The sequence below is a fragment of the Saimiri boliviensis genome, chromosome 1 (genome assembly GCF_048565385.1).
Source record: "Saimiri boliviensis isolate mSaiBol1 chromosome 1, mSaiBol1.pri, whole genome shotgun sequence".
Taxonomy (NCBI): Eukaryota; Metazoa; Chordata; class Mammalia; order Primates; family Cebidae; genus Saimiri; species Saimiri boliviensis.
Window position 1 is genome coordinate 166118329 of NC_133449.1, and position 22917 is coordinate 166141245.

General features: G+C 39.6%; 2 protein-coding genes and 1 pseudogene across 8 annotated transcripts in view; 1 reads left to right on the top strand and 2 right to left on the bottom strand.

Moving 5' to 3' along the window:
- KLHL3 (kelch like family member 3) overlaps positions 1–22917 on the bottom strand; it is a 304443-nt gene that overhangs the window by 168595 nt on the left and 112931 nt on the right. The window lies entirely within an intron of this gene.
- On the bottom strand, positions 10228–22472 carry LOC141580167 (transgelin pseudogene; annotated as a pseudogene).
- LOC101047277 (putative neuropeptide Y receptor type 6) lies at positions 21241–22117 on the top strand. Its single transcript, XM_010344502.3, is given in 2 exon segments — positions 21241–21596; positions 21598–22117. Coding segments are annotated over 2 exon segments (876 nt in total).

A 22917-nucleotide genomic window follows, 5' to 3' on the forward strand; every position in this document is an offset into this window, starting at 1 on the left:
TGCCCCTTTCTTGCTCTCTTTTCCTTATGTAACTCCAACTACATGAATGATAAATTATCTTAGTTTTTCCTTCATATATCTTAATTTCTCTTCTATATTTTCCATCCTTTTGTGTCTTTTCAAAGCATTCTGGATAATATCTTCTGAGCTGTCCTCTAGTTCTCTAATTCTCCCTTTAGCTCGGCTCAATTTTCTGTCAGATTCTGTACCCTCTCACATGCAAATATACTTACCTCCCAAGGGGGAAAAAAAAAACCTTTAAAGTCCCATAAAGTCACTCACTTGAGCTTAAAGTCCAAGATCTAATATCTTAATCTCTACATCAGGTCTAGATGAAGTTGATTTTCACCTAGATATCTATGAATTTATAACAACAGTTATATGTTCCACCCACCCCAATACATATATAATATACAATAGTGGAACTGAGTCAGAATAACTCCAATAAACCCTCCCATTTGGAAAAGAGAAGGATAGAAAATGCAATTCTAGGCCGGGCGCGGTGGCTCAAGCCTGTAATCCCAGCACTTTGGGAGGCCGAGGCGGGTGGATCACGAGGTTGAGAGATCGAGACCATCCTGGTCAACATAGTGAAACCCCGTCTCTACTAAAAATACAAAAAACTAGCTGGGCGTGGTGGCGCGTGCCTGTAATCCCAGCTACTCAGGAGGCTGAGGCAGGAGAATTGCTTGAGCCCAGGAGGCGGAGGTAGCGGTGAGCCGAGATTGCGCCATTGCACTCCAGCCTGGGTAACAAGAGCGAAACTCCGTCTCAAAAAAAAAAGAAAAAAGAAAAGAAAAGAAAATGCAATTCTAAAATCTCACTGGGCAGATGATTACAAGGAGTTCCTACTCTGGGGAGGGGGAGTATTTTTTGAATAGCTCTTGATTTCTCTAATACTAATGGGCTCCCCAACCCTCTGCTCACCATGGCTCTTGGTCTTCTCTCCAGCAGGACGCCATTACTTTCCAATTATCCTCCTTGGTGGTGGTGAAGAGGGCACTGGAAAATATGCCTGTCTTGGGAACTGAGCAGCTTCCTTCCCATAGAAATTGGGGGCCAACAGTCATAGACAATTTTAGTCCAGGCTGGTGGTATTTTTGAAATACATTTCTTTCTCAAAAACATACTTGACTTTTTATTTATTTTTAGTTAGCTGCCTGTAGTAATAGCGATAATTCTTTTCAAAACAATTCTCCCTCATTTAAGTTAGTTCAGATACTTAAACTTTTCAGGTGTGATGGCATCCTTATTCTCTTTTACTTGACCATTTTTTCAAATCAAAAGGACTTAATAAACACTGCTTTAACTCATCTGGAGGTTTTTAACAATGACTATATGGTCACATCCTCAAGGGATACTTGCTTTAGCAGCTAAGCATTTTTAATCAGACTTTAATATTCAAAGGCCTTCTCAGTTTTTTCTTTTACCGTCTGGAAATGAGAATCGCTTTTATTTTCCAGACCTGCAAGTACTGAATTTCTGTGCTCTCTTAATTTCCTTTCAAATTAAATAATTAAATTCCTTTTCTGCTTGCAAATAAGCCAATTCTTTTTTGAGCTTTTTTTCTTGCTGTAAATTACCAAATGCAGCCAATAGTAACTAATTCACCCTACAAGCATTCCATTTTTCCCAAAAATCTTCCCAAAAGGAAAATTATAGGCCCAGACTTTGCCAGCAAGCTCTACAAACATTCAAGGGAGAAATAAGACCAATAATACAAACCCTTTCAGAGACTAGAAAAAGGAAGTCTTTTCTCTAACTCATTTTAGGAGGCTATTAAAACTTTGATATCAAAATCCACTAAGGAGGCCAGGTGTGGGAGGTTTATGTCTGTAATCCCAGCACTTTGAGAGGCAAAGGTGGGTGAGTTACTTGAGGCCAGGAGTTCAAGACCAGCCTGTCCAACATGGCATGACCCTGTCTCTACTAAAAATACAAAAATTAGCCGGGCTTGGTGGCATGCACCTGTAATCCCAGTTACTCAGGAGGCTGAAGCAGAAGAGTCACTTGAACCCAGAAGCAGAGGTTGCAGCACACTGAGATTGTACCACTGCACTCCAGCCTGGTGACAGAGAGAGACTCCATCTCAAAAAAAAATCCACTAAGGACAGTAAGAAAAAGGGAACTTATAGTTAAGCTCACTAAAAAACATAAATACAAACTTCCTAAACAAAATATTAGCACACAGAAAAGAAAACATCAATATATAAAAAGGATAAAAAGGGATAATATTTAAAAAAGATAAAACATGAGTTTGTCTAAATAATACAAAGTTGATTTAGGAGTAGGAAATCAATTAATACTATTACCTACAATAACAGAATAGAAGAAGAAATATGACCAACCTAATAATGACAAGAAAGTGTATTTGATAAAAATAAACATTCAATATTTTTTAAAGACTCTTAATGAACTGGAAAAAGAATTTTCTTTGTCTGAAACACTCTGAGTAAACATTCACGCACAATACCTGATAAGAAGAACCATCACAAAAGACTCTGAAAAAACCACAATCTTACACAAAGGCCATCACAATCTTATACACCCAAAAATACTTCTATGAGGACATTAAGTGTAATATTTACAGTAAGTATGGTAAGATGTTTAAAGCTCTGTCTTTAAAGAATGCCTGTTAATACCACTTTTATTCAACAACGTACTAGAAGGCCTAGCAGGGCCAGCCTAGCAATGCAAGTATATATTTTTTTAAAGAATAGGAATTATAAAGAGAAACAAAACTATCATTATTTACAGATGGTAGGATCACAAGTGTGGAAAATTCAAGAGTATTAAGAATAGATTATTAAATTAATGAGATATTTTAGCAAGATGACATAATATACATTTGCAAAATCAGTTGTATTCCTACACGTTAGAATCAAAAAATAAGAAATTTAAAAATACCAACTATGCCAGCATTATATGAAGTATTCAAGAATTGTGAAAGTTGTCAGAATCAAATGAAGTCACATGCATTAAAACCTGACAAACAGAGCCAGGGAAGGCCATGAACAGAGGGTCCTCGTGCACAATGCCTGATAATGAGAACTATCATAAAAGACTGAAAAAAACACAACCTTGCACAAAGGCCATCACAATCTTCCACACACAAAAATACTTTTGTGAGGACCTCTGCCCAGCAACTGCCTGTGCAACCTTTGACTAGTAGCACTCTTGTTATTAATCCTCATAGTCAAGAACAATTATCTAAAAACAATTATGTAATCCTCTTCATTTTTCCTTTATCTTCCTTTACCTCCCTGAATATGCACATAGTTTACTATGAGACATATATTCTCATTTTGCTATGCCTATTACCAAATAAATATTTTTCTTTTAGAGAATCTCCTTCTGTTTGTTATTTAGGTTGACAATATAAATCTTTAAAAACTGCAGACATGCTGATCTCTATATACAAATTATAAACTTTATTGAGAGAATTTAGAGAGGACCTAAATACATGGAGAGATATACTATATCTGCGGAATTTGGACAACTCAACACTGCAAACATTTCAGCTCTCCCAAAGTGAGTTTCAGAGTCAGTGCAATCCCAATAAAAATCATTAGCCATTTATTTGTAGGACTTGAGAAGCCAATTCTAAAATTTATAAGAAAATGAAAAGGATGGAGAATATTTATGACATTTGCAGTAGTCTGTTTCCTGTTGCTTATAACAGACTACCTGAAACTAGGTAATTGGTAAAGAAAGGGAATTTATTTATCAGAGTTATAGTGGCTGAGAAGTCCAAGACTGAGAAGTCACATCCGATGAGAGACTTATTGCTGGTGGGGACTGTGTGCAGAGTCCAAAGGTGGCACAGGGTATCACAGGGTGAGGGGACTAAGCATGCTAATATGCTACAATACCAGCTCAGGTCTTGCCTCCTCTTCTTATAAAGTCACAAGTTCCCATCCCATGATAACTCATTATTCCATAAATCTATGAATGGATTAACTCATTCATGAAGGCAAATCCCTCATGATCCAGTAACTTCTTAAAGGTCTCGTCTCCAAATATTGCCTCATTTGGGGTTAAATTTAAACATGTGTTTTGAGGGGACAAATATTCAAACCATAGCACTTGATTTTTCTTGGAGAAGAAAAACAAGCTAGGAAGACTTCATCTATTATATCAAAGTTAATAAAGTATATTAATTAATACAGTGAGATATTGATGTAAGGGTGGGCAAAAAGACAAGCAGAACAAAACAGCCAGCCTGAAATAGACTTAAACACATTGTTTTAGTCTGTTCAGATGGCTGTAACAAAGTACCACAGACTGGGTGACCTAGAAACAATAGAAACGTACTTCATACAGTTCTGGAGGCTGAAAATTGAAGATGAGAGTGCCCGCTTGGTGAGGCACTCTTCCAGGTGAGGGCCTCTCCTGGTGAGGGCTTCCAAGTTGCAGTCTGCCAGCTTCTCATTATATTCTCACATGAGGAAATACAGCCATCCAGCCCTTTGGCCCCTCCTTTATTTATTTATTTATTATTATTATTATTATTTTGTAGAGACAGGCTTTTGCTATGTTGCCCAGGCTTGTCTTGAACTCTTGGCTCCAGGGATCCTCCCACATCAGCCTCCCAAAGCACTGATATTATATAGACATGAGCCACCACGCCCAGCCTTGGCCTCTTCTTATAAGAGCACTAATCCCATTCACTCAGGAGGGCTTTACTCCCATGACCTAATTACTTTACAAAGGCCCCGCCTCCAAATACCATCACACTGGGAAGAGGGTTTCAACACAGGAATTTTGAGGGAACACAAACATTCAGTCCATTGCACATATATACATATACAGATGCATGATAAATGACAGGGATGGCATGGTGAAGGAGTAGAGGCAGGGACTGTCTTCTCAATAAATGGTAGTAGGACAATCAAACATCTGTGAGAACAAAATGAAGTTATATTTCTAGCTGGTACTATACCAAAAAGTCAATTTCAAATAGATTATACACCTAAATGTAAGAATAGAAATTTTAGAGGATTATATAGGAGAAAATCTCATGATCTTAGGATAAAGAAGAATTTCCTAAGAAGCAGAAAATCACTAGATTAATGTTTGTTGAAGATAATGAACTGAGCCATAAAATGTCATTAAAGTAAAAGGTTAGAGGTAAACATGCAAATGAACTTAAATTCCACAAAGTAGAAAAGAAGTCATCAAAATGGCAAGAGAGAGCCAGAAATAAAACCAGTTATTCTCTTTCCCTAAGCGGCCTGAGGTAATCTGTGAAAATGGTTCGCTCTTCACTTGATCCGGAGAACCCCACAAAGTCATGCAAATCAAGAGGTTCCAATCTTCGTGTTCACTTTAAGAATACACGTGAAACTGCTCAGGCCATCAAGGGTATGCATATACGAAAAGCCACAAAGTATCTGAAAGATGTCACTTTACAGAAACAGTGCGTACCATTCCGACGTTACAATGGTGGAGTTGGCAGGTGTGCCCAGGCCAAGCAGTGGGGCTGGACACAAGGTCGGTGGCCCAAAACGAGTGCTGAATTTTTGCTGCACATGCTTAAAAATGCAGAGAGTAATGCTGAACTTAAGGGTTTAGATGTAGATTCTCTGGTCATTGAGCATATCCAAGTGAACAAAGCACCCAAGATGCGCCGCCAGACCTACAGAGCTCATGGTCGAATTAACCCATACATGAGTTCTCCCTGCCACATTGAGATGATCCTTACTGAAAAGGAACAGATTGTTCCTAAACCAGAAGAGGAGGTTGCCCAGAAGAAGAAGATATCCCAGAAGAAACTGAAGAAACAAAAACTTATGGCACGGGAATAAATTCAGCCTTAAAATAAATGCAACTAAAAGGAAAAAAAAAAAACACAACAGTTATTGTCGTTTACAGTAGTTGTCTCTGTAAAGCTGCCATGAACACGGCACTAGCAAATACCGAGCACTCATCCTAGGGGGAAATACAGGGCGAAGTTCTCGTAAGCCTCTGGTCACAACATGTTCATCAACCAATCAGTACATAACTTGTTTTATCAGTGTTTCTGCTTAACAATACTTTATTTAATATACTCATGGCAACAGCACTATAACTTATGCCTGAACAAAGCTTATCTAACATATATGTTTTCTCCATAAGGCACATCACAGGCTTCTTCCACTTAAGAACACTAGGAAGTGCTTCAGTATACACTTGGGGGCCATTTAAACAGTAAAATCACCAACAAAAAGCACAAGCATGTTATTAAAAAAAAAAAAAGCAACAGTAAATCAACCACAAAAAAGACAACTGTTTACAGTATGAGAACTGAAATAAGAAAACAATGTTGCCTTGTTCAACCTTACCTGGGAATGGGTCATTGGGTGACTCAAATTTTGAACTACTCTGCACACATCCACGAGTGACCATGCAAGTGCTGAGTATTGATTTTGGAGTTACAAATAAATTTTAGTGAGTAGGTAAATTCATAAATATAGAATCCTTGAATGAGGCTCAGCTGAATATACATACAGTAGTCCCCCAGCCTGGGGTTTTGCTTTCTATGATTTCAGTTACCTGGGATTAACCATGGTGCAAAAATATTAAATAGAAAAATCTAAGAAATATACAATTTGTAAGTTTTAAATTGTCATTCCAAGTAGGATAATGAAATTTCTCACCATTCTGCTCCATCCTGACTAGGGCATAAATCATTTCTTTTATATCCATGCTGCATATGCGACCCATCCATTACTGTCCAGGAAAAAAACACAGTGGACATAGGGTTCAGTACTATCCACAATTTCAGGCATTCACTGGGGATCTTGGGACATATTCCTCAAGGATAAGTGGGGACTACTGTATTCAGTCCTGTGAGACCTGGACCGTGAGAGAAGTCACATTTCTAGTTAAGTCCGCAAAGGAATCAGGTTCCTCAGAGAAGCACCATGTGATGCTCTGAACAAAATGGGCAAGGAGGTATTCGAGGGGTACAGTGCCTGAATGGGCTTACATTTTGAGGGATAGCCAAAGACAACAGGGATAAAAGAACTCTATACAATTAACTGACCCCAACATTCCAAATGAAATCCTACTAAAAATTATTTCAAAGGTTTTTATGCTTTGACATATTTGTCTGCCATGGCATCATAGGATACGGATTAGGTCTGGATATGAGGATGTATCAGGCATGCTCAAACATCAGTGTATCGTAGAATGTTACTTCCTTAAGATAATTCCTAATACTTAACCACTAAGGTCACTGTTTATAATGTGGTATTTACAGTGGGACTGGAGAATTAGAAACAATCTATGTCCATCAGTGGGAAACTTGTTAAACTATGTTCTATCCAAAAAATGGATTTTTATTATAAAAGCAGTAGCATTTTTAAAATATCTCCTAATTTATGTTGCCAGCTCCCATCCCTACCTCTACCTTATTAACTAGCTATCATCAAAGAGTGTTAAGAGAAGGGGGGGGGGTCCTATAATAACATAGACATAAGAGTAAGCATTGTCAAAAATATTTATTTTAGCTGCCATTTAACAATCAAGCTAGCTACCACCTCACAGAGTTCTTCCTGTAGAGTCAAGAAGATATCCTGCTTCCTATTAAAACTTCTCTCTAAAACTAACGTTGGGAAGGACCTAATAGATGTGGGAAAGAGGAGAAATATGACAGAAAATTGGAGAGGTAGATATCATATAAGACTTCATAAGGAATAGTAGATAATTTGAATTTTTACTACAACCTCAATTAGATACTGTCAACAAGCTTTAGGTAAGGAAAAAGCAACATTATCTCATTTATATATTTTTTCAAAATCCATTCTGATGCTGTGTGGAAAAATAACTGGAAGGAAGTAAAAGAAAACAGAGAGAGACAAGTAACTATACCATTGCTTTAGTTCAGGTGAGAAATTATGACAGCTTAAACTAGGATGACTAGAATGGCAATGGAGTTTGAAAAAGAATGAATTTAAGACATATTTTAAAGTGGGTAATTCTTTAAAATGCTAAAATTGAGGTATTACAGTGGCAATATTATTTTTCTCCTCATGGTATCTCCCAAGTTTTTGATAAACAATGGTACATCTAAAATTTTAAAAATATCACTTACTTTAAAATAATTAAACTCTAAAGCAAACAAATAAGGTAACTGTAAGCAAATCCAGGCCTAATATTTGCAAGGTCCACAGCCAAAATATAAATGAAAGCCCAAAGTATATCTCTAAAAATGTAAAAGTTATAAAACAAACTGTTAAAAAAAATTGTTTGATTCATGTGCCTTGACAAAAATTTTAAAATACGTATAAAAATATATATATATATATATATATATATTTTTTGAGACAGCGTCTCACTGTCACCCAGGCGGGAGTGCAGTGGTGCAATCCTGGCTCACCGCAGCCTTGAACTCCTGGGCTCAAGGGATCCTCCCACCTCAGCTTCCTGAGTAGCTGGGACTACAGGCACATGCCAATCACACCTGGCTAAGTTTGTTTGTTTCTTTTTTGTAGAGACAGAATTTTGTTATACTGCTCATGCTGAACTCCTGGCCTCAAGCCATCCTCCCACTTCAGTCTCCCAAAGTGCTTGGGATTATAGGTGTAAGCCACCACGCCTGGCCTAAAGTTATGATTTGTATCTGACTAAAAGTTGACAGAATATCAAAGACAGGCGTCCTCAAACTTTTTACACAGGGGGCCAGTTAACTGTCCCCTCAGATCGTTGGAGGGCTGCCACATACTGTGCTCCTCTCACTGACCACCAAAGAAAGAGGTGTCCCTTCCTGAAGTGTAGCGGGGGGCCGGATAAATGGCCTCAGGGGGCTGCATGCAGTCCGCGGGCCGTAGTTTGGGGATGCCTGATCAAAGACAACTGAATTTAAGCATTATTGCACATGTCTGGATATAATGTTGATGAGCTGGCAGTGTCTAGGTAAATAATAAGATAAAGACATATATCATTTTTAAATTACAATGTAGTGCATACAATTTATCTTTCTACTTTAATTTTATCAAATAATCATGTTATAAGCTTTTCTCATAATTTGTATCATATTATCAGTAAGTATCCAAAGGATTAAAAATAAATTCAATTTATTTAGAGAATAAAAAATGTTTAATAATAATATATTGGATACTTGAAAATTGCTAAGACAATAGATTTTCAGAGTTCTCATCACAAAAAGATGATAAGGCCGGGCGCGGTGGCTCAAGCCTGTAATCCCAGCACTTTGGGAGGCCGAGGCGGGCGGATCACGAGGTCAAGAGATCGAGACCATCCTGGCCAACATGGTGAAACCCCGTCTCTACTAAAAATACAAAAATTAGCTGGGCATGGTGGTGTGTGCCTGTAGTCCCAGCTACTTGGGAGGCTGAGGCGGAAGAATTGCTTGAACCCAGGAGGTGGAGGTTGCAGTGAGCCAAGATTGTGCCACTGCACTCCAGCCTGGCGCCTGGCGAAAGAGTGAGACTCTGTCTCAAAAAAAAAAAAAAAAGATGATAAGGATGTAATGTGAAGGGTATGTTAATTAGCTTGATTTAATCATTCCACATGTATACATATATCAAAACATCATGGTGTACACTATAAATGCATATAATTTTCACATCAATTACAAAATAAACATTGATATAAAAAAAAAAAAGTGTAGGCCAGGCGTGATGGCTCATGCCTGTAATCTCATCACTTTGAGAGGCTGAGGCAGGTGGAACATCCTGATAGAGATCAAGAGATAGAGATCATCCTGGCCAACATGGTGAAACCCCATCTCTTCTAAAAATACAAAAACGAGCTGGGCATGGTGGTGTGCACCTGTAGTCACAGCTACTCAGGAGACTGAGGCAGAAGAATTGCTTTAACCCAGGAGACAGAGGTGGGAGTGAGCCAAGATCACACCACTGCATTCCAGCCTGGTGATAGCATGAGACTCTGTCTCAAAAAAAAAAGAAAACAGTGTACAAAATCTAAAGGTCATGGGCCAGGCACGGTGGCTCACACCTGTAATCCCAGCACTTTGGGAGGATAAGGTAGGTGGATCGCCTGAGGGCAGCAGTTCGAGACTGGACTTACAAGGTGAAACCCCATCTCTACTAAAAATACAAAAAATTAGCTGGGCATGGCGGTGCGTGCCTGCAATCCCAGCTACTCAGGAGGTTGAGGCAGGAGAATTGTCTGAACCCAGGAGGCGGAGGTTGCGGTGAGCCGAGATCGCGCCATTGCACTCCAGCCTGGGTAACAAGAGCGAAACTCCGTCTCAAAAAAAAAAAAAAAAAAAAAAATACAAACTTAGTGGGGCATGGTGGCATATGCCTGTAATCCCAGCTACTCCGTAGGTTGAGGCAGGAGAATCACTTGAACCTGGGAAGTGGAGGTTGAGGTGAGCCAAGATTGTGCCATCACACTGTAGCCTGGGCAACAAGAGCAAAACTCCGTCTCAAAAAAAAATCTAAAGATCATCAAAGTTTACATTAAATGTGAAAAATTCAAAATTAAAAGTTTCATATTGGTTTTCAAATGTTACATTCTTTTTTCTGAGACAGTCCCAATCTGTTGCCCATGCCAGGGTACAGTAGTGCAATCTCAGCTCACTGCAACCTCTGCCTCCCAGGTTCAAGCAATTCTCATGCCTCAGCCTCCCAAGTAGCTGGGACTACAGGCAGCACCACCAAACACTAGCTAAATACAAAAATTTGTATTTTTTGTAGTGACAAGGTTTTGCCATGATGGTCAGGCTGATCTTAAACTCCTGGGCTCAAGACATCAGCCCTGCTCAGCCTCCCAAAGTGCTACGGTAACAGGCATGAGCTTCTGTGCCTGGCTTTTTTTTTTTTTTTTAAGAAGATTGATGTTTTGGTTTTTTTTTTCCTTTTTTGAGTTCCAACCCCAAAAATATTCCAGAAAAAGATAGGGGGAGGCTGGACTGGTTCTTCTTCAATGGGCTTTTGCTGCCAAGGAGGACAGTGAACTTGCCCCATATCCAGGTTACCCTCAGCCCGCTTCTCCCCTGCTTAGCTCAGTGGGGAGACAGTAGGGGTGGTGGGGCCGGTCGGAGGAAGGGGCCAGGACAGTGGTGCTTTCAGGTAAGAAGTTAGGCTAAGGCTAGGGGGACGGGGCAGGAACTGCCCATGTGCAGTTACCATTGCTAAGTGACAGAGCCTCAAAGCTTGGCCAGGGCTGAAGGCACCACATGAATGTGGGTGAGGCAGGCTAAGCCAGATGCCTGCAGCCAAGGAGCGAGGGGATGGCACGGCTCAGGGCTGGCCCTCTCTCCTCTAACTGGTGATCTGCTGAGGTCTTCTGTAGCCTGTCATGCCAGTCTGGGAGGCCCCTCTGTTGCTGCCCATCTGAAGGCCAATGACATACTTTCCCTCCTGCAGCTGGCTCTCTGTGAATTCCCTCTTATGCTCCTGCGCTTTCTTCATAAACCAGTTGGGATCTCCACGGTAGTGCCCATCATTCTTGGTCATTGCCAAGCTTCCCAAAGTCATCAGGGTCCTCTGCACTGCTGCCATGTCTTTGCCTTCAAAGAGGTCAACAGTCTGGAATAAGTCTTGGTGACCCCACAGTCCTCAGCTGCCTTCAGGAACTGAGCCACCTGCTCCATCTGCTTGAACACCATGGAGGGCAGGATCTCAGGCACCTTCACGAGCTTGGAACCATCAGGGTACAGGCTGTTCACCAGCTTGCTCAGAATCACACATTCTTTAGCCAGATCTGGAAGCCCAGGCGCCCACGGTCTGGGAAGCCCACATCAGGGCCACACTGCACTATGATCCACTCCACCAGCCATTCCTTCAGCTCCTCGTTGTACTTCTTCTCAATTTTGGACTGCACTTCGCACCTCATGCCATAAGAAGGACCCTTGTTGGCCATGTCTGGGGAGAGAGGGCTTCCTTGGGACTCACAGGAAGTGAAGACTGGTGTCTGGACTTGGACAGACCTTTTTTTTTTTTTTTTTTTGAGGCGGAGTTTCGCTCTTGTTACCCAGACTGGAGTGCAATGGCGCGATCTCGGCTCACCGCAACCTCCGCCTCCTGGGTTCAGGCAATTCTCCTGCCTCAGCCTCCTGAGTAGCTGGGATTATAGGCACGCGCCATCATGCCCAGCTAATTTTTTGTATTTTTAGTAGAGACGGGGTTTCACCGTGTCGACCAGGATGGTCTCGATCTCTCGACCTTGTGATCCACCCGCCTCGGCCTCCCAAAGTGCTGGGATTACAGGCTTGAGCCACCGCGCCCGACCTAGACCTTTTTTTTTTTAAGAGATGGGGTCTCACTCTGTTGCCCAAGCTGGACTTAAATTCCCGGGCTCAAGTGATCCTTTCACCTTAGCCTCCTGAGTAGCAAGGACTACAGATGTGTGCCACTGTGCCCAGCTATCATATGTTATCTTTTTTCTTAAATATTCTAATATAGAATTATCTATAAAAATTCAAATACAAAATACAAATTATAACTATTATCAAATTTTAAGTAAACTTACTATAATAAAGTTTAAACTTTAATGTAATTTTTAAAAAAACAAATTAAGTCATAGTACGTATTTTTACAAAAACAGAACTACTCACAATTCTAGAGTTCAAGGCTCATCTACTGCCAATGTCCACAATATCAGGACCTTCATATATAAAATTTAAGAGTGATATGAATTGTTTAATATTACAAAATATTCCTCAACTGCCATAAGCCACTGTTACAAATGTCATCCTAATTTAAATCTCCAGAACCACACACTGGAATACAAAGAGAAACAAGAAAATAGATGCTCTGCAGCCCTGCAAAATGATACTTCAATGTGCAAGATTCTACTGCATTTATGCTATTTGTCTTTTCCCTCACCTAAGAATTTCTGTCACTGAAATCCTCCCTATACTCCAAAGCAGCATTCATAGCCAGCATAAACAGCCCATAACCCTCACGACACTCACACAGAATCACTTTTTTTCAATGACACAGGGCAAGAGATGAAGGGAAGGGTTAGCTGGAGCCTGAATGGTGTTAGTCACTACAGTGGACATTTGGATTACAAATTGTACTATGCCACTTAGTGCTGGATCCTAAATGACACTTATATTTTGAACATTTGTGATATAAGATCCAATGCAGGGGGCCCTTTTGCCCAGGTCTTAAGGTGATGCTCTAAACTTTAGTGAATATGTCATCCAGGATCTACTGAAATCTAAGAAAAAAGAAAAAACAATTCAAGCAGATTGATAACAGCTTTTATTTTTAAAATGTATATAATGAGAGAACTGTTAACAAAGTCAAAAGAATTCTTGACAGAAGTAAAGATGGCTGTTGCAGGGGGAGAAAAAAAATGGGAAACCTTTCTCAACCAAACTTCTGCAATCATTGATTAATTATAACACGAATGACTGGGACTTTGAGTTTAGAACCTATTACTTGCAGTTTTCAATCTTAACTTTCACTAACATGGTAAAAACCTGAGTTCAGAAAATCATCTCATGTTTTAACTCAAGCTTATAAAGGTATACCAGATTAAAGGCAATAAAACATATTTTATAACTAAAAATAAAACATACAATATAATGAGAGAGCAGAAATCAACGGAACAAGGGCTCTGAAGAGATAAGAAAAATCAGATGCTCAGTTCTTTCTTTGGATACTTTCATCAACCAAATTGCCTGCTGTATAAAATTACTGGCTTATTAATCAACTTTTGCAATTAAAGCAGTGAATTTTAACTTGAGGCAAACAAAACCCTATTGCTCACTAAGTGTTATTACCAACGATTACAGGACAGAGAGACCTATATATCCAACATTGTATGCTTAAAAAGAAACAAAACTTGCTTTTCAATTATGAAAGTAATACATGTTCATTTTTTAAAACTTGTAAAACTACAAAAATATAAAACATTATAAAGTATAAAAGTCACCCATAATCCTAACCCTAAACTATTAGCCTTGTTATATTTCCCTTATTGTGTATATTGCTTCGCATATTTGATATCATACTGTGATCCATGATTTTATACCATCCATTTTTCATTTAACTTTACATCATAAGCATTTCTCATATCATTTTATTATTCCTAAATATCATTTGCAAAGGTTGCATAAGTCATATACAGACTTCGAGTATACTCTAATTTGCTTAACAATTCCCCTAATGTTGGAGGTTTAGATTGATCTTTGTTTTTTACTACTATAAATAACACTGTGAAGAATATCTTTATTTATATATCTTTATCTGCATTTCCTAATATTTCCTTAGAGTAGAACTAGACTGTAGAGACCAAGGAAATAAGTATTTTTAAAATATCTTGAATGTTTGTTCCCAATTTTTTCTGATAAGGTATTCTACATTATATGTCCACCAATAATGTATAAAGTGCCCTTTTCACCCTCCATTATCAGGGTATAGGGTATTCGTGACTTTTTTCCAGTATTTGATTATCTGATAAATGAAAATGATAACCATTGCTGTTTTGTTTTCTATTTCTCTGACTACTAGTGAAACAAGACCTCTTTTTGCAAATATTTATTAGTCTTTATTTGCTCTTCTGTTAATTGTCCATACATACTAATAGATACTAATATTAGTATATTTCTTGATTCATATATATACTTCATAAAAAAATCTTTTGCATTATGTCTTGTAATTATTTCCATTTTTGTGTCTTAACTTAAATATTGATTTTTTCAAGAAAGTCTAAAAGTTTTTAAATAGGCATCTCAACTTTTCCTCTTGTATTTTCTTCTTTTGAGTTTAAGCTTATTCATTTATTCATTCATTCAACAAATATTCACCAAAGACTTGCTATGTGCCAGAAACTATACAGGAACACTAAAGATACAGCAGTAAAGAAGACATATTTCTTGCCCTCAAGGAGTTTCTATTTGGCCAGGCAGGGTGGCTCACACCTGTAATCCCAGTGTCTCAGGAGGCCAATTTGGGAGAACTGCTTAAGACCAAGAGTATCAGACCATCCTGGCCAACATGGTTAAGAACCTCCCTCTACAAATAAAAATTTAAAAATTAAATGGGCAAGGTAGTGCATGCCAGTAGTCTCAGCTACCCAGAAGGCAGAGGCAGGAGGATCACTTGACCCCAAAAGTTTGAGGCTGTAGTGAGCTATAATCACACCATTACACTCCAACCTGGTCAACAGGGCAAGACCTTGTCCCCCTCCCCCAAAAATAGAATTTATATTTGGTAAGAAAAGCAATAAATCAGTAAGCTAATATACTTTTTAAAAAGCATAATCATAGATTGTTGTAAGTTCAACTAAGGAAATAAAATAGGGTGCTAATAGAGAATAAAGCGGTGAGGGTGGTCAATTTAGACAGGGTGGTCAAAGACCAGCTCCTTGATAAGGTTTTATTTAAATTAGAAGAAGTTTCAAAAATCCCTTTCCATTTAAAGATCATATTTTTTCTATATTTTCTTTTTGAATCTCGCTGTGTCAGCCAGGCTGGAGTGCAGTAGCGTGATCTCGGCTCACTGCAACCTCCACCTGCCGGGTTCAAGCGATTCTCCTGCCTCAGTCTCCCAAGTGGCTGGGATTACAGGCACATGCCACCATATCTCGCTAATTTTTGTATTTTTAGTAGAGACGGAGTTTCACCCTGCTAACCAGGTTGGTCTAGAACTCAGGACCTCAGGTGATTCGTCCCCCTTGGCCTCCCAAAATGCTGGGATTACAGGCATGAGCCACCCATTTTCTATATTGTCTTATATTGTCTATTAAAATTCTTTTAGTCTATTTTCTCAAATTCTTTTGCCTGAAATTTATTCTAGTGTATAGTATGAAACTAAATTAATATTTTTTCTAACAGCTAGTTAACTATTCTAGCAATATTTACTTAATAATTCTTTCCTTCCCTAGAAATCCTTACTGCTGGCCAGGAACAGTGGCTCATGCGTGTAATCCCAGCATTTTGGGAGGCCGAGGCAGGCTGATCATTTGAGGCCAGGAGTTTGAGACCAGCCTGGGCAGTATGGCAAAACCCCATCTCTGCAAAAAATACAAAAATTAGCCAGGTGTGGTGGAACATGCCTGCCGTCACAGCTATTCAGGAGGCTAAGGCAGGGGAATTGCCTGAACCCGGGAGGCAAGAGGGTACAGTGACCTGAGATCACACCACTGCACTACAGCCTGGGCAACAGAGTGAGACTCTGTCTCAAACAACAACAACAGCAACAGTAATCCTTACTGCTTTCACTACCATATGTTAACATTTCACATATATCAGTGTCTATTTCTGTCTATTCCATTACTTGAACTGTCTGCTAATTCTTGGCCCAGGATTATACTGATTTAATTATTCACACTTTATAATATTTTGAAATATTTGGTGTTGTTACTCATGCTTTTCATTTTAATTATTCCATTTTTTTCAAAGCTATTTTCACTTATAAACCTTTTATAGGTAATTTTTTTTTGAGATGGAGTCTCGTATTAAGAAAAAAATGGTTGGGTCAAATGTAATCCTCAAGTCTTAAAAGACAGCACACACTTCTGCAATAGATAGATATGAAATTTGATTCTTTGGAATGGAAGAATAGCTGAATAACTTAAGGAGGTTTGCCTGATGTTGAATAACCAGGCCAATTACACTTTTTAATAACACTATAAGAGATTGGGCACTTGTTTCTTGATGCTTAGTGTGGTTACTTAATGTAGTACTTTGTTCTTAGGGTAAGCTCTAAGATGTACCTTTCAGAGATTCTAGTCTATTTGTTTTCATGTAACACAAATGATTAATTTGACTGATTTTTTTAAAAAATGAAATGACCAAGTAAACTAGAAATTTTGCTTTGTATATGGTTGAGGAAGTAGAAGCCTATTCCTGGCTCTGCAGCTAACTACACAACCACGAGCCAGTCACTGGGTCTTAGTTTCCATGTTTATAAATCAGAAATAAAGTATCATTTCTATCTAGAGTACAGAGCTGCTATAGAGATCAAGCAAGACAGCAGTCAGCACATGAATTATTGATGAATTAATTAATGTATGATGCATTGATTAAAATGATTAAAAGTCATTAAGCCCTGAAGAGTATGATACATTATCTGTATCAGCACAACCACAGAATCTGTGTTCCTAGAGGTTTCAGAAAAAGGAGAGAGAATTCTATGGGAGATGCCCACAGTGTGGTCCTATCCTATTTTGGGCTCCTCACATATATACTTGGGGGTTTGGAAGTGTACAAAACTTTACCCAAAGCCACACAGTCTCTGAAGTTACATAATTTTGTTAATATAAAACAAACAGAAAATGTCCTACTTCTTTGCTTTTAAATTAAGAACAGGAAATACAGAACTTGATATAAAAAATAGAAAACTGGAGGCAATAGAAAATCGTGGAAAGAACATGGAACTCTCTAAAATCCAGAAGACTTAGGCTCTGGTCCCTGTTTTGCTAATATTTAACTGCAATGCTGCAATATCTATCGAATGAAAGGAATATATTAGAGGACCTTTATAGTCTCTTTCAGATCAAAGCACCATAGCCTCAAATGAAATAGAACAAATAATCTAAAATGTAATTTTTCTATGCTATGGACAATTAATGGAAAGGGGGAAAACAAGAGTAGACAATAAGACAGATGGACAGAAAAGAGGAAAAGAATAAATGGTAAGAAAAAAAAAAAAGACCAAAAGGCAGACACACACAAATTCTGACCCCAACTCCCTCCCCCTCAAAAAAAATTATATGAATAAAGAGACAGAAGAAAGACACACTAACAAAATGACATTCAGATGCAGAAATAAATATGCACATAATTCTGCTCTTATTTTGTTCATCCTGAAACTTTTCAACACAAAACTACCCCCAAAATTTAACATAATGTTGTACTTTTATGTTAAAAAAAAAAAAGGCATAAACTGAATCAGTTCAAGGCAGGTGCCTCATGAGCTAGATACAATCAAGTTGAAGGTTTAGGATTAACCGCTGCCATATGCTACTCATATTTTTTAGCAAAACATCACTTGATAATTTGAGATCTCACTTACATGGGTCAAATCCAACCAAACAAGCCAAAGGCAAACTCTCCTGAAATAGAAATGTATCCCAAGAACTTTTTTATGAACCAGGGCTTAGTATTATTTTGCTTCCAGATAGGCAGGATTTAAATATTTTAACTTAATAGTTACCAATTATATAAACATGTAACTCCCACATTGCCATTTAAAGCCTATATTTGGGCATTTTCCTATTTAATCTTCTCTGTATTGTGTAGAGGGTGCTGGATAATGTAACTCTAGCACTCTCCTTTGATTCCCTCCTAAGATGAGGCCCTTCAGACCTACAGGCTTTTCTGAGCTCCAGGCTACGACAGAAATTTATAGACTGGGGAGCTAATTTGTACTTTGCTAATAATCAGAATACAGGAGAGCAGAAAAATCGCCACCCAGTTTCAAGCCTGCTGTTGCAGGATGGTGAGTAATCCCCACCCACTATGAAGTCAGCCCAGATTGACAAGAATGGGCAACACAAGGGTTCCCAATGTTTACTCTCATCTCTATCTGCTAGGAACCCTGCAAAATTATATGTTTTCACATCTGTAAAACTGTTAGTCAGACTTATCTGCAGGATTCATAGGAAGCTTTTCTTTCTTGTAGATAATAAGAGTTTGGACGAAAAAACACACTAGACTTTGCTGGGTTTGTTTGGCTTTAGCAAAGACATTGGACTTCTCTGTACTTTGGTTTTTCCCTCTATGAAATGGAACTATAACAAACCCACTCCTCCCTAATGCAACTGATGATGGAGAAGTAAACAGTATAGCAGATAGGAAAGCACTCATAGCTCTTTGGAGGATGAGGGTCAGATCAGTTCAGTCCAAGTGTCTGAGACATTCAACAAGAATAACAACAACAATAATGAGCGCTTGGGTTTGAAGAGTGTTTAACAGTTTACACAATGTTTTAATTTTTAAAAAACTTAAGTTCAGGGGTACACGTGTAGGTTTGTTATATAGGTAAATTGCATGTCAAGGGAGTTTGGTGTATGGATTATTTCATCACCCAGGTAACAAGCATACTACCCGATAGGTTGTTTTTCAGTCCTCTTAAAATGTTTTAAATGTATTATTTCATTGGCCTTTATAATAAGGCATGAAATAGGGCGGCTACTTTTTAAGTTCATTTGACAGATAAATAAGGGCCAAGAGAAGGAGAGCGCCTTGCCCAAGATCAAACAGCCGGACGTGCCTCCCGACACCAAAGCTAGTGCTCATTCTAGTTTACCGAACTACATAAGCCGTTTTAGTTAATGCCTATTTCCTTTCATTCCTATCCTCCTTCCAGTGAGGCTTGCTTGGTAGGAGGCCTCTAATTAGCAATCAAAGCTTTCTATCTCTCGTGTATAGTTCTCATCTATCAACTGTATAGAGAACTTAAATTTGCCTTGAAATTCTCCTTCAGCCATTATCTGTGAACGCTGGGTCTGATGAGTCATCTAGGCCTTAAACTTTCTTTTTGAATACTATTATTTATAAATTTTGCTATTTCTCCTATTACCACATAGTATCTGTTAAAGCAAACTAAATATAGCCTGAGAAGGACTCCATGCTTCTACATTTGGGTCCTCGTGGATGAACTGTAACCTAGCTTAATAGGCAGACAAGGTTGAAACCTAATTTAGGAGTACGCGCCTATAGAAATAGCTGAGTCTTGGCCAATCTCAGAGGCCATACTTCAACCACTCATAGACTGCTAAGTATTCAAACTGTGTTCAAAGAAGGTAAACTTCAACCCGTAACCAATCCAGCTGTTTCTGTACCTCACCTCCAATTTCTATACATCACTTTTTTTTTAATCTATAAATTTGTTCTGACCATGAGGCATCCCTGGAGTCTTTCAGAATCTGCTGTGATTTTAGGGGCTGCCCGATTCACAAATCTTTCACTGCTCAATTAAACTCCTTCAAATTGAATTCGGTTGAAGTTTTTCTTTTAACACATCTGAGCAACAGATCAGTTCCTTGGATCCTCCCTCCTCAGCCTCCCTAGTAGCTAGGACTATAGGTACTCACCACCACACTCAGTTCATCTGTGGTATCCAGCAGACCTAAGTATTCCTAAGGTGATTTATTTCCAATAAGAAACTACTAAACTAAGCCTTAGATCTCAGAGACAATGTGAGAATAGGCCACCATAACTTCAAACTTCCATTCCCTTTCATTCCTATTGCCCAGTTCCCTTTGTCAATGCTGTTTATGTTGTTTTCCTCAAACTCCTAAAGAATAAACCAATATGAGGAGAGTTTTTTCCCTCTTTGATGTCTCTAAATGTGTTCTCTTTGGGCCAGAAATCTCAGTACTTTGAATGGCAGGGAGTTCTTCAAGCCTGTTATACATCCTGGTATGAATAATTTCACTAAATATAACCACCCTAAACTATGCTGAGCCATAGAACCAGAGCCTGCCTTTCCTCTGGAAGTCAGAAGAAGGGATCTGGAGGAAGGAAGAATTGGAGGAACGCTTTTTAAATGAAGTTAATCCTGGGTAATGGCTCACTAGACACTGGCTGCCTTCCTTGCCTTGATCTCCAAAATCTGAGCAAGCTACCCAGAAACTGCCATGTCTTCAACCCCAGAGAGTTGAAAGCCCTAATCCACTGATGAGGGCAGAGCCCTCATGGCCTAGTCACCTCCTAAATGCCCTACCTCTTAATACTGTTGCATTGGGGATTAAGTTGCAACATGAATTTTGGAGGGAACACAAACATTCAAACAAACCATAACAGAACCCAGCTTCAAACACAGTATTCCAGCCTCTACAGCACAATCCCTATCCTCATGACTTTTTAAAGGCCATTGAAGCAAGTGGGTGCATACGCAGATGACCCTAAAAAAAATACAGAAGTTGATAGGGATAGGAACATATATTTGGCTGCTTCTATAGTTAACAAAATGCTGTTACATTCCTTGCCTCCCTAGCTCTAAAGACTATACTAGCGAGACAAAGAAAGTACCTGAGATGAGGGGAGGGTAGATGTTCACAGAGATCCCCAGGATATTTGCTCTATGTCCTCGCAGGGGCTTAGGTACCCCTAGGGAATTATCCGTATTGTTAAGAACTTGTGTTAATATTCTGGGTTCTGTTTCTTTTTTTAAGGTCTTAAGAGTGTGCTCAAGTCATTCTTGTGTTTCCATCTAATACAGACACAGATCAGGGAAGACTAAACCCTACTAATTTCTCATTGGAATCCTCAGAACAAAGGGCCTCCCAAGAACTAATGGCCAAAATATCCATCCATAACACAAGTAAGCTTAGAAAATCTCTTCTTACAATCCTGACATAATGGAAGTTTCCCTAAACCAGCCAGCATCTGACACAACCAGGACAAAGAACAACAACTCTGCATTTTTTTACTTTGAGTCCTATCAACCTCCTTCTCTAGCTTTATTCCTATTCCTCACAGCCTATATTGTGGTCTTATTTGTGGGCCTTTTTGGAAACCTCTCTCTCATCATCATCATCTTTAAGAAGCAGAGAAAAGCTCAGAATGTCACCAGCATACTGATTACCAACCTCTCCCTCTCTGAAATCCAGGTATGTGTCATGTGCACCCCTTTTACTGTCATCTACACTCTGATGGACCACTGGATATTTGGGGATGCCATGTGCAAACTCATATCCCACATGCAGAGTGTCTCGATCTGTGTCCATATTCTCACTCATATTAATTGCCATGGAAAGATACCACATAACTGTGAACCCCCATGGCTGGAAGTCCAGTGTGACTCACACCTACTGGAGCATCACACTGATTTGGCTGTTTTCCCTTCTGCTGTCTATTCCCTTCTTCCTGTCCGACCACCTCACTGATGAGCCCTTCCGCAACCTCTCTCTCCCTACTGACCTCTACACCCACTGGGTGGCCTGTGTAGAGAATTGGCCCTCCAGAAAGAACCAGCTGCTCTTCACCACCTCCCAGCTTATGATGCAGTATTTTGTTCCTCTGGGCTTCATCCTCATCTGCTACTTGAAGATTATTATTATCCGCCTCCGCAGGAGAAATGCAAAGGTAGACAAGAAGAGGGGAAATCAGAGCCGGCTCAGTGAGAACAAGAGGATCAACACAATGTTGATTTCCATCGTGGTGACCTTTGGAGCCTGCTGGCTGCCCTGAATATCTTCAATGTCATCTCTGACTGATATTATGAGGTGCTGCTGAGCCGCCACCACGACCTGGTATTTGTAGTTTGCCACCTGGTTGCTATAGTTTCCACATGTATAAACCCTCTCTTTTATGGCTTTCTCAACAAAAATTTCCAAAAGGACCTGCCAGTGCTTATTTACCACTGCTGGTGCTTCACACTTCAGGAAAGACATGAAAATACTGCCATCTCCACTATGCAAACAGACTGTAAGCGGTCTTTAAAATTGGCTCATATACCAATAGGTATATGAACACTGATAATACTTAATGCTAAAGTACTTCTTGAATGGGAGCTGGAGAGGTAATGGTTGGGGATAGGGCAAGATGCAAAAAGAAGAAACCCCAAGCAGGGTCTACCAGGGCCCTCCTCCTGTCTCTACTTCTTTTCTTAGTAACCCCCTATCTGCCTCCCCCACCACCTGCCTCCCTGTCACCTGCCTTCCCCACACCTGCCTCCCTCTTACCTGCCTCCCTCCTCCCATCCTCCCATCCTCCTTTCCATTTTCCTACTCATCTTCCCTTCCATCTTCCCCCCACCATCTTCACCTGCTCTTTTGCCACCTGTCCTCCTATCTACCCAAAGATTTTCTTCCTCCCGTCCTACCTCCCTCCTCCCCCAACTCTGCCTTCCGGTCCTCCCCATCTCTTCTTCCCCTGTCTGTCTCCCTCCCCTCTCTTCCCTCTTCTCCCTCCCCTCCCCTCCCTTCCCCCTCTCTCCCCTCTCCCCCTTTCTCTCTCCTCCCCTCTCTTCTCCCTCCCCTCCTTTTACCCTCTCCCTTACTCTATCCCTCCCCTCCCCCCACTCTCTCACCCTC